This window comes from Dioscorea cayenensis, unplaced genomic scaffold, assembly GCF_009730915.1.
Source record: "Dioscorea cayenensis subsp. rotundata cultivar TDr96_F1 unplaced genomic scaffold, TDr96_F1_v2_PseudoChromosome.rev07_lg8_w22 25.fasta BLBR01001347.1, whole genome shotgun sequence".
NCBI lineage: Eukaryota > Viridiplantae > Streptophyta > Magnoliopsida > Dioscoreales > Dioscoreaceae > Dioscorea > Dioscorea cayenensis.
The window spans coordinates 1-12,565 of NW_024087738.1; the positions used below are offsets into that span (position 1 = coordinate 1).

At 35.5% G+C, this 12,565-nt stretch overlaps 1 protein-coding gene across 1 annotated transcript; it reads right to left on the reverse strand.

Moving 5' to 3' along the window:
• Nucleotides 1-335: 335 nt before the first annotated feature.
• LOC120256235 (mitochondrial metalloendopeptidase OMA1-like) lies at nt 336-2,442 on the reverse strand. Its single transcript, XM_039263963.1, is given in 4 exon segments — nt 336-588; nt 1,707-1,858; nt 1,947-2,159; nt 2,161-2,442. Coding segments are annotated over 4 exon segments (900 nt in total).
• Nucleotides 2,443-12,565: the final 10,123 nt, after the last annotated feature.

Here is a 12,565-nt window from a genome sequence, read left to right on the forward strand (position 1 = left end):
TATTTAAACCAAAACTTTTGGCACTGACATCCACAAGTCATCTAAACATTAATCTGTCTGCATTTCTCAGCTTTCTCATGCAAACAACAGCATTTCTGTTAGTTTACAGTAAAGTCACTCATCAAACTCATCAAGAAAGCAGCATCAAGTTACATGTGCAGATAATTTGAGCTTGTGAGAATTATTATTATTTTTTTAACACTAAAAAATACTCAATTTACACCAGCTTCTTCCTCTCTTACTTTTCCTCCATCATCTGATATCATCTTTTGTTATTGTCTAGAGCATTAGGCAAACCAATTAATAACAGCAGAAAAAAGAATAGGATGAAGCATCTATAGAAAATCTGCAGAAACAACATGATCGGCAACCGCATCGCGGTAAACAGAACGTGCTTCTTCCATCACTTCTGCCTGAGACAACAGTTCTGCTCTTTTTTTGGGTGAAGGATGAGTTGAAAGATATTTAGGCCTTGAAGTTTGTTTGGTGATCTGTCCAAGTTTTTCATGAACACTTGGTGCCACATGTGGGTCATATCCAGCAGAAGCCATCAACAAAAGACCGATATAATCCGCCTCTTTTTCCATCCTGCCAAACAAATATTAAATCAATCGTAAAACTAATATAAAACATGCATACTGCCAGAGATTGACAATTTACAGCAACAGAGTCACACTATTTAAACTAAAGACTTTTGAGAGCTCTGTCAAAAATAAGTGCAGCAAATGAAGCTTATCACAATTAATAGAATTCTTGTGTATAGAATCAAGAAGAATAATAAGAATAGAAGAAATTGCATTGTTTTGAGGAAACCCCATCCTCCAAATGTGATAAAATTTCGATAATTTTTCTATTCCTTGTGTTTCTAGGCTTTGCAAATTTATCCGAATAAGAGCAAGGATAAATAAATAAAATAAAGTAAAATAAAACTATCGATAATCGAAAATCCTAATTTGATAAAGTAACTTATCAACAGCCTTGAAGAACATCATTTTCTTACTGGTATGAATTGGTGTCATCTTGTTAATCCACAGATATATATATATATATATATTATTTAGTAATTTCAATAGTTGTGATTTCATCTACTCAAAATTACATTATAGTCAGTTGAGTTTGCTATTTAAATCATAGCAAATAAGCTAGACAATGAAATTTCCTCTTTTGTTTATCTAATTCAGTACTTGTTAATCATGCATGTTTCCTTTCTTTTTCTAAAAAAATAGTATAGTATGTGTTAATTCAAGAAATTCTACATCTCTTGTTATCAGGAATAGCAACTGTGGAGTTTGATGATTCTCCTCAATGTATCACTGCAGATTGGTTTATCATGACCCAAGTGGTCCATCTAATTTTAAATTACTTAATTACTTAAGACCCATCTAAATTACTTATGAAGTTAATTTTTTTGAATTTGTTCAGGTAAGATATGAATCATAATAAAATTGGATTACAGAGTTCAATTTCTTCCATATGCAACTAAGAAAAGGTAACTTAGTTGAATAAACTTTTAGATAGACTGGTCATTGTTACTTATATATTCTCCAAAGACACTATCTATGAATTGCAAACAAAATGTGTCAGGATCAAAACAAGATTTTATGGTATATATTGTTTGTTCCTAAAAGCAATTATAAGCCACAATGAAATAACCAAGTTAAATGTGCTCAATATCGATAAAATTAGAAAGAAATTAAAGTAAATACCTTCTCAAGAAGGGCAATTGCAGCAAAAATTTATACATTGCATCAGGAATATAGGCAATGTCACTGAATTGTAGAAGAAACAGTTGGACGACTGCAAACACCAATTCCTTTGTAACTTTCTCCACATAATGGTGAGCAATAACATGGGCAATCTCCAAGAAACAAAAATACAAACCTTAGATAATTAAGCTTGAAGAATCACTCAACTTTAATAAATAACAAGAAGGAAAAAAAAAATACCTCATGACCAATTACGGTGGCAATCTCAGCATCCGTCCTCAAATGATCAAGAAGTCCTGTGAAAACTACAATCTTGCCACCCGGCACGCAATAGGCATTGACATTCTTATTTTTCACCACAAGCACCTCCCAATTCAATCCCTCCAAATGGCGTGTCTCCTCCTTGGACTTATCTAGATCACCACGGCGCCGCTTGTCATGGCGGAGACCTCGTTTGAAGGGCTTCGATGATATTCTTGGCAATGCAGCTGACACGAACGCTATCGGGATGTGTGGAGGGAAGGATGTCGTTCTTGAGGTTGTTCTTGCGCTGCTGAAACACGAATTCGCCGAGCCGTCGCTCAAGGGAATGAGAGAGGAGGACAAAGTGGGAGCGCTTCGTGTAAGGAACGATCTCAAGATGACTGTAGTAGATAGTAATGATGGCTCCGCCACCAAGAACGGCAACAAGAAAGATGGCGAGGGGGAGAGGAAATGAGTTGCGGAAGCAGTTCATCTGTTTTTCTGTTTGGAAAGTTGGGAGAAAATGTGGCGCCAATGTGAGAATTTATAATTCATTTGAAATAAAAAAAATATAATTATAATTAATAATAATAAGGGAAAATTAATTATAACTTATTTTTAAAGTTTCAAAACATCAGACTTTCTAGTATTTGAATTTATCAAACATTTTCTACTTTTTCTGATAGTTTACTTTTCATTTAATGCAGCTTATTCTGTCAGTTTATTCTATCTTATAACATATAAGTTTCAATTTAAAATTATGAGTTTCCATTTAAAATTATGGGGTTCTGTTTGAAATTTTCAGTTTTCACTTAAAATTATGGGTTTTCGTTCTGTTTAAAAAACTGAGAGGTAATCCTGTCAACATCAGCTACCTTTTATGTTAGAAAACTCTAAAAAGTAATTTATAAAAAAAAAGAATTACCATTTGGGAATCCTCAAAGTGATGAGATTTTTTTATGAATATCTTAACTTCAGAAAGATTAGTTGTTTATTATCATTAATATAATAATAATAATAATATGATTCTAACTAATATTAAGACAAGCATGAACCAAATTATTAATTTAATTTAATTTATTTTGTTTTAATTTTTGTTTGATAACAAGCATCCAAGGCCAGTTTCAGAAAAATTGAGGTCCAAAAATAAAATATTAAACGTACTTGAAAAAATATCCAGAGACTTTGACATTCTTCTCTAATTCATCTTTTTTTAATTAATTTACTTGCAAATTGCAATATATCTCAAAACTCAATTAAAACTCATTTTTGCTTGCCCCCTCTCCCTTCCACGTCAATATAGGAGCACTTGTTATAGTAAAAATAACAAAATATATATTTGACTTATAAAATATTAAAATATATTACCTTTGGATGTTCTAAATCTACTATTAACAAAAGTATCACGTCTCAAATCACACACCGGAATCCAACTTCCTCTTCCTCTTCCTCTTCCTCTTCAATAATGGAGAATTGGTTGATTCTAATATTAGAGAATAGTCATATTTATAAAACATAATAAAACATGATAAACATTATCTTATTGTGATTCTAATAGAAATATGATTTTAATACAACTAAAATTATTTTTGTTTTTAAATCCTTTATAATTTGAATTAATTATTCAATCTCATCAAACTTTAATAAGAATTTAAACCTAAGACATAACTGTGGATTAATCCATAATTTCACTTCATACCGTGAAATAAAATTATAGATTAACAATTTAACCTCTATACTTAAAATAAATATTAAATATTTATATATATATAGCCATTCAATTCTTGGTTTATTGGAATCAGCTGGATTTCTCCGTAGAGGGTATTTATGTTTTTTCAAAAGATGTAAGTTTAAACCTTAGTTCACACAGATAAAGACATAAATGAATTAAGATATTAAAACTCTTTGCCTATGCAAGCCCTAAGGTGGCTTCTCCACATTTGTCGATATATATATATATATATATATAATTATATTTTCATTAAAAATTTTTAATATGAGAGTAGGGAATAAAGTTATTAGTTTATTTTCACATCCAAACAACTTGAATTTTTAATTTTATTTTCAATAATAAAATCTCATTATTATTATTTTTTTTTACAGAAATGGTTGTTTTACATTGAATTGTTTCATTGTATTTCATTTCTTAGTTACTCAAAAATGGTCTATAACAATTATGAAAAAATATTAATGCAGGAAACATTTCTAATCCAATTCTGACCCAGTAAACAAATATTATTATTTAAAATAGTTATAATTTAAACTTTTAAGATATGTAACTGTTATTAACTAAATCTAACTTTTGAATAGCTAAAACAAAATTCTCCATCAAACCCAATATTTATATTTTATATGTAATATTTTAAGTAAATATTATAAATAAAATGTTTTTGATCAAATGTCTTTTCTTTTTGAGTACTAATCAATCCCAATCCCCATTTTTTTTTGAAAATAAAAAGTTGATTTCTTTTTTTAATCAGGGTATAAAATAATGATATAATTATTTATAGCATTTTCTTCTTCAAGCATCTATATATATATATATATTCATTCATTTATGGTCCAGGGGCCAGGCAACCGCAGGCACACATTTACAACATCATCCCTCTATGCATATATATGTATTACAGTTATAGAGGAGAACACAGAGAGAATATCATGCAGAGATGGCAATTTATATCCTATTCGATGAGTATACCTTCTTTGACTGGGTACGGATAAAAGTATTACCCGTTATTTTTTAAATGGGTACCGGTCAAGTAAAAATATGCCCTTATCTTACCCATACCCTTACCCGTTGAAAAGAGTACGAGTAAAATTCGTGTAGGGATATAAGTGGGCAGAAATCCCTGCTCCCTCATGGGCGGCCCCTCACGGGCGGGAGAGGGAAAAAAATTCCTCCTTGCCTAGCGGGGCGGGCGGGGCGGGGGCGGGGGCGGAGAATGGTCTCTCCGCCCCGTGCCCCGCGGGTTTCCCTGTGCCCAGCGGGGATTCCCCGAAAAGAATATATTATATATTTTTATTATATTTATTAAAAATTATTTCAACATTAATATAATATTATATATATCTATATATATAATCAATAAATATTTATTTGTTAATATTTTTAGTTATTAATAGGTTTTAGTATATATAACTTTCATATTTAACAGAAACTTAATTTAAAATAATTAAGTTTAAATATATTTGTAACAATAAATTTGAAATAACGTTATATATTATTTATTTAGGGGTGGAATTGGATTCTCAATATAAATGATTTAGAGAAAGTACCAATAAATTTGAAATAACATTATGTATTATTTATTTAGTGGTGGAATTGGATTCTCAATATAAATGATTTGGAGAAAGAGGAAACAAATTGATGGCAGCATGAAATTATTGTGCTAGTTTTGCATTATGAATTTTATTTAAAGGATTTGTAATTTTAATTTAATTTTAAAATTTATGTTATTTGTATTACTTAATTTGTACTTTAATGTTGTTGTTTCATCAAACATTATATTATGACTTGTTAGGAGAAATATTTTGTGTGAATTTTTATTTTATATATGATGTGTATGTTGTAAAAAAAAACTTTGGTTGAGAATTTTTTTATTTTTATTTCATCATACATTATATTTTTTTATTTTTCAATTAGTATATAGCATCTTTTAGCATATGTGTAACATAAATGCATTAGAAATATTATAGTTATTTACGTAAAAATTTTTATATCAATGTTTTGGGTCGAGGGGATCCTCATGGGAGGGGGGATTTTTCCCCGTGGGGAATTTTTAAACCGGGTAATCCCCGCCTGTGGGAGCGAGGATGGGGACGGGATCCCATTCCCCGCCCCGCCCCGCCCCACTTCCATTCCTAAATTCGTACATGTACCCTTACCCTCATATATATATATATATATATATATATATATATATATATATATATATATATATATATATATATATATATATATATATATAATTTTTTTATTAAGCTAAACATTTACTCACTAATTTACTCCAAAAATCTATTTCCAAGATTTGAAAATGGAAATGAAGTTAGAAATGACAATAGAGGTATGAAAATACAGAGATACGGAAAAAGAATAGGAAGGACGGCGCTCGGGATGAGGTTCCTGAGCGGCGCTCGGGATTCCCACGGCGGTGCAGAGACTTTCATGGCGGCGCCGCCTCTCGCAGTAGCGCCTCGGTGGCGCTCGCCACTTTCATGGAGGAGCTCGTGGAGGAGCTCGCTGGGCCTCACGGAGGACCTCGCAAGGATTCTCATTCGTCCGTCTCCTATAGGCTCTCAGCACTGCCTCGCTCCCTCGTCCTCTCACTCTCAAGCCCCGGCGTTGGAACCCCTGAAGAACAAGAACTCACCTGTAAAGGATGGTGTCTCCTTTGCAGAGGTCGTTCGCCTCTCCCCACTTGAGAACTCAACTTCCTTATCCTTGAAGCGACGTAGATCACCAGAGAATGAAGATGTGTGCAAACGATGCCTTAGATCCGGACATAAAGCTGATGAATGCCGTCACCAACTTACTTGTCGTCGCTGCTCTGGAGTAGGACACTTTGCTGCTCGATGTCCCCTCAAGCTTTCTCATCCTGGAACTCACGCTGTGAAACCTAACTACTTAAGGAAGCCATCTTCTTCTAAACCGCTGCTTCATATACCCGCATTTCGCCCTATATCTGAGATCCCATCTCTTAGAGTCTCTCTACCCATCTCTGAAGCCATCATTCACTCAAAAGAGGATCTTAAGAGAAGGGTGATTATCAAAGTAATCTCTGGCAATGCAAGTGTGCAATCACTTCATGATGCATTGCCTTCCCAGCTTTGCTCAGACCAATGCGAGAACATTACTCCATTTGGTGAATTCTTCATCCTCACTCTCTTCACTGTTAGAGCAGCAATCTCCATTGTTAAAAAGAACCAGATTACTCTGTCTACCAAGCATGGTCCTTGCACTGTTTGTTTCTCTCATTGGACGCCGGAATTTGGCTCCCACGCTGTCGCCGCTAGGAACTACAACTGGATTAGACTATCCAATCTCCCTCTTCACTGCTGGAATTGGGATTCCATTGTGGAGGTTCTGAGACCTTTGGGGGATCTAATCTTCGTTCAGAAAAAGGAAGATGTCTCCCTTGAACACATGAGAGCACTGGTGAGGCTTAAATCCCCCACCACCTTCCCTATAGAGATGATCGTTGACGTTGGAGTTCGAAGCTTTAAAGTCCGACTTGATGATGATGGCTCTCCTGTCATTCGTTCAAAATTATCTCAAGGACCTGTTCCCGCGAAGAAACCTAATGCTTCACCTTCCTCTCGACTGCCGGATCACTCTGCAAAATCTCAGATTCCCGCTACGAACTCAGATGGCTTGTCCTTGACCAAGGAAAGTCGGAGCTCCGGCGGCACCTCCACGGTGGTCCCCCAGATTCCTCCGGTTTCTCGTGAGAGAAACGAGGAAGGGGACAAGCTGTGCATGCACAGTGGTAACGTGGAGGTTGATCACGCAATGGCCGTTCGGACGCCTTGTGATCAACAATCTTCTGATCAGCTTGGAGCTTTGCGGATGGCTTGTTCGCATAGGGATCAAGCTTCATCAGATTCCCTTAATAATTCAAAGCTGATCAAATCCCTAGACACACAGTTACAATCTCAGAATTCTCATGAGAGTTTGGAACCCCTGGATATGGTCTCATCTGATCACTTAGATGATCACATTGATGAACTAATCTTGCCTCGGGATAGGGTGGATTCCATCAAATCTTTAATTGACTCAACCCATTCAATTCAGATTCACACGAGTCCAACTAAACCTTTTCCTAATCCGAATTTGGTGATTAATTCTATTAACAATCAAATCACTTCATCATCAGATTCATCAATTAAAAGTAAGGGCAAGGAAATTCTTATTCCTATGGAAACTGATTCTCCTAATTTAGATGTTTTCCCCACACATCTAAAATCCTTGCCACCAAATATTTCTATCCCAGTTGGTTACAATTGGATTTTTGTTCATGGAGGTTGGACACTGGTTCCTACTGTTAATTCAGAGAAATTTTTCTCTCAAGACCCTACTCCTCCAACCACTCCTCTGGATCATTCTGATGATGAGTTACTAGACTGGGGGGATGATGATGATATTCCTACTGATGGGATTGCAGATGATGATACTATTCTGAATGAAGAGAATCTTCATCAGTTGGACCCTAATACTCACACGGAAGACCTGATTCCTGATCTTGCTCCTGTTTCAGAGAATCTATCTGCTATTCCTAATCAGATTCAACAACAAATTAGAAGAAGCGAACGACAAAAGAAACCTTCTGGTCGATGGAATGAAGAAGTCGGATTCATACCTATTCCACCCGGATCTTCAAAGAAAAAGTCCCCTGTCGATCCTAGAGACGTGCACGCATAATTCTATTAATGCACTACTTTTTACTTCATGGACCGATTCACAATTCTTTAATTATAGCAATGCATGTGGAGTTAAGTTTCTAGGTTCCCCGAACCATAAGTTTAAATGCTTAGCTAAGGTTTGTTATCTAGAATCTTCTAGAGCTGAATCTTCTAATTCTCCAACCGGATCTCCTTCGAGATCGAGTACGCTAGAACCTTTATGATTATTCTATGTTGGAATGTAAGGGGACTTAGGCGACCCTCTAAACGCCATTTAGTTAAAGACATTATTATTTCCTCTCGTCAGGACATTGTTTGTTTGCAAGAATCCAAACTTCAAGAAATTCATAATTCCACTTGGAGATCGATTGGTGGATCGAAATTTAAATCTTTTGATTATCTTCCTGCCATTGGAACCGCTGGTGGCATTATTATTGCTTGGGATTGCGCCCAGGTCATGGGCACATTAATTCACAAAGGGACATTCTCTATTACATTGGAATTCACAAATCTCTCCCTTGATACTAAATGGGCTTGCACTAGTGTTTATGGTCCTAATGCTAGCTTTTTTAGAAATGTTTTTTGGAATGAACTCCGCACAATTAGGAATATACATGATTTGCCTTGGATTATTTGTGGAGATTTTAACACTTCTTTCACTTTGAATGATAAAAACAAAGGAGATCCTAATTCTAGAGAAATTGCTAATTCCCAACAGCTATTAGGTGATCTCAATCTTATTGATCCTCCGTTACACGGCCGTAATTTCACTTGGACTAATGGTCAGTCGGACCCTATTTGGGTCAGACTTGACAGATTTCTATACTCTCATGATTGGTCACTTTTATTTCCCAGAACCATTCAAAGTACTCTTCCAAGAATCGGCTCTGATCACTCTCCTATATATCTGGATTTTGGCAACCATTACTCTCGACCTAGAATTTTTAGATTTGAAAAATCTTGGTATTCTAACGATCTTTTTGAGAATTTAATTCAAAGTTGGTGGTTGGATCATAATCCTGTTGGATGTGGGGCTTATGTCATCTCCAAAAAAATTCGCTTACTTAAAAATCTAAGCTCAGTATCCGGGCAAAAAGAAAATTTTGGTGCTTCTAATGTTCGTAAAAAATGTTTAATTGCTGAATTAAATTCACTTGACACCTTGCATGAAAGAAGGCCTCTTTCGGCTGATGAATTTACTGCTTTTACCCTCATTCGACCGATCTACTCTCTTTTACAACAAGAGGAAATCTATCGGAAACAGCTGCTCTAGAATTACTTGGCTTAAAGAGGGTGATGCAAATACCAAATTTTTTCACCTATTTGCTAATGGCAGGAAAAATAAAAACTTCATACCAAGAATTCGTAGTAATGGGATTTGGATCGAAGGTAATAAAGAAATTGGAAAAGTCTTCACTGATCACTTCAAAACCCTGATTGGCACACCGATCTCAAATCGTTTTTTACTCAACTGGCATCACCTTTTTAATTTCAAAGATAGAGTTGATCTAACTTCGTTAGAACTTCCCTTCTCTTCTGTTGAAATTAGAAATGATGTGTTCGACCTCAATGCTGATAAGGCACCGGTCCCGATGGTTTTTCCAATATTCTTTTTCAAAAATCATTGGAATCTTATTCAAAGTGATATTCTTAAAAATTTGCAGTGATTTCTATGATGGATCCATCAACTTTGAAAGACTTAACTGGATTCATATTGCTCTCATTGCCAAAACAAATTCTCCTTCCGAGGTTACTAAATTCGCACTCCACTCGGCCTTATCAATTCAACTTGTAAAATTATTTCTAAAGTTCTTGCCTCTCGATTGAGTCAAAAGATTGGTTCATTAGTTGATACTTCTCAGTCTGGATTCATTAAGGGAAGATGTATTGCATACAACATTATTGCTGCTCAAGAAGTGATTTTCAATATTCAAAAAGAAAAAAACTTGGTTATGCTTTTTAAAGTTGATTTTTGCTAAAAGCTTTTTGACTCTTTAGACTGGAATTTTTTCTTCTTGAGATTCTTGAAGCTAGGGGTTTTTGGCAATCGGATTACATGGATACAAACCATTTTTATCTTCCGCCAAAACTCGGGCTCCTTATTAACTGGTACTACTCAAGGCTATATTCACTGTAAAAAGAGGACCCGAGGACAGGGTGATCCTCTTTCACCCCTCCTTTTCGCCTTAGCGGCTGATACTCTTAGTGCCATGTTCTATCACGCAATTAAGTCTAAAGTTCCTGATTGAGTGCAACTTGATCATTCCAACAAAGATCTTCCATTTACAATATGTCGATGATCTTATTATCTTCTCTCAGGCGGTCATGAAGATCTTAAAATTATTAAATTAATTCTTTATCTATTCAAGGCGCTCCGTCTTTCAATCAACTACTCAAAAAGTCGTCTATTTTTCCACCAATTTTTGGTTACCAACCGCCACCCCTCTCGCTAGAATACTTAATTGTAACAGAGATTGTCTCCCAATTACATACCTGGGGGTTCCCCTTTCTGGTAGACGTCCCAGAAGAATAGATTGGACTAAGTTGATTGAATCTGTTCGTGCTAGACTCACATCCTGGAAAGCAATTTATCTTTCTTTGGGGGGTCGCTTAACTCTTATCAACTCTGTGTTGTCCTCTATTCCAGTCTATTGGATGTCTGTCTTCAAACTTCCTATCTGGGTTATTCATGAAATTGACAAAATCAGGAGAGATTTTCTTTGGAAAGGTCCTGGTCTGGGATCTAAAGGTAAGTTTAATTGCTTGGAAAAGAATCTGTCGCCCCCGAAGCATGGGTGGTTGGGGCATCCTTGATCTTCAAGAGTTCAATAAAGCTTTGCTTGGAAAATGGTGATAGAAATTTATTACTATTTCTGATTCTTGTTGGTCTACGATAATTAAAGCTAATTATTTTAACATAGACTCTCCAAACTTCTTATATTCACATCCACCAAGAAATAAGTCTTTTTTTTGGGCAGGAATCAATCCCATACTTCATTCATTTCGCTCCTGCTTAACCAAAATCATTGGTAATGGAGAAAATACGTTATTTTGGCATGACAGATGGTTGGATGGCCAATCTCCCAAAAATCTTTGGGAATCTCTCTTCCTGGACTGTCATGATCCTTGGATTACTTTAAAACAATTTTTTCACGCTCTTAATTCTCAGGGTAATCCATTTAGATCTGTCACTGCACATGTTGTTGCTAGCTTTACTAATCATTTATCGGTTTGTTTTAATGATCATGAAGACTCCTACTCCTGGTTTTTAGAAAAAAATGGTTCCTTCACTGTAAAATCCTTTTATAACTTCTTAATCGATGGAGGAATTCGTTCCCAGTTTTATTCCAACTTCTGGAAAATTAAATCCCCCAACAAAATCACTCTTTTCTGTTGGCTTGCCTGGAAGGATAAAATTTTAACACTTGAGAATCTTTTTAAAAAAGGTTGTAATCCTTTTCGCACATCGACACATGTATTCTATGTCATAATAACTCGTAATCAGGGGATCATCTTTTTATTAAACTCTGACATATCCTGCTCGCATTTTGGTCCCTTCTTCAAATGTTCACTTAGATCCGAAACTTTACCTTCTTCGGCCTCAAATATCTCGACCCATCTGGATTCCTTCCATAAACTCTATTCACAGGAATTTATGGGATCTCTGTTCCAGAGCCATCTTCCGAACATTTGGCTAGAACGCTAAACAATCGTATTTTTTTAACCAAAAAAATGTGCACCTTCTTCCGCTATAATTCTTTAAAAACAGTTTTATATGATCCTTTTCTTGATTTCTGCAGATTCTCGAATCTCATCAACAAGAAGCCTCCAAGGTGTTCGAAGATAAAGCGCTCTTTAAACTTTTTAGCGCCTCCAGATCCGCCCGACTTCACCGACGATATGGCGTCCAACTCGACCTCGGGGAGTAATTCGCATCACTGCCTCTAAGCCCGGCCTCCTGCCTCCCTGGTCAGTCGACTTTGCCGGCCTGATTTCCCGCCTTTTTCCTTTTTCTTTTTCTATGCTCTTATTTTCCTCACCTCCAGTGAGGATAACTCGCTACTTTCTTCTCTTTTTTGCTCGCTCATATTTTCTCACTAGACTTTTATTTTTCCCGCTTTCTTTCTTCATTAATAAATTCGTGGTTTATCCACTTTTATTCAAAAATCTATTTCCATTGTGATTACTTTGAAAATAATACTTTTAAATTTTCTCAT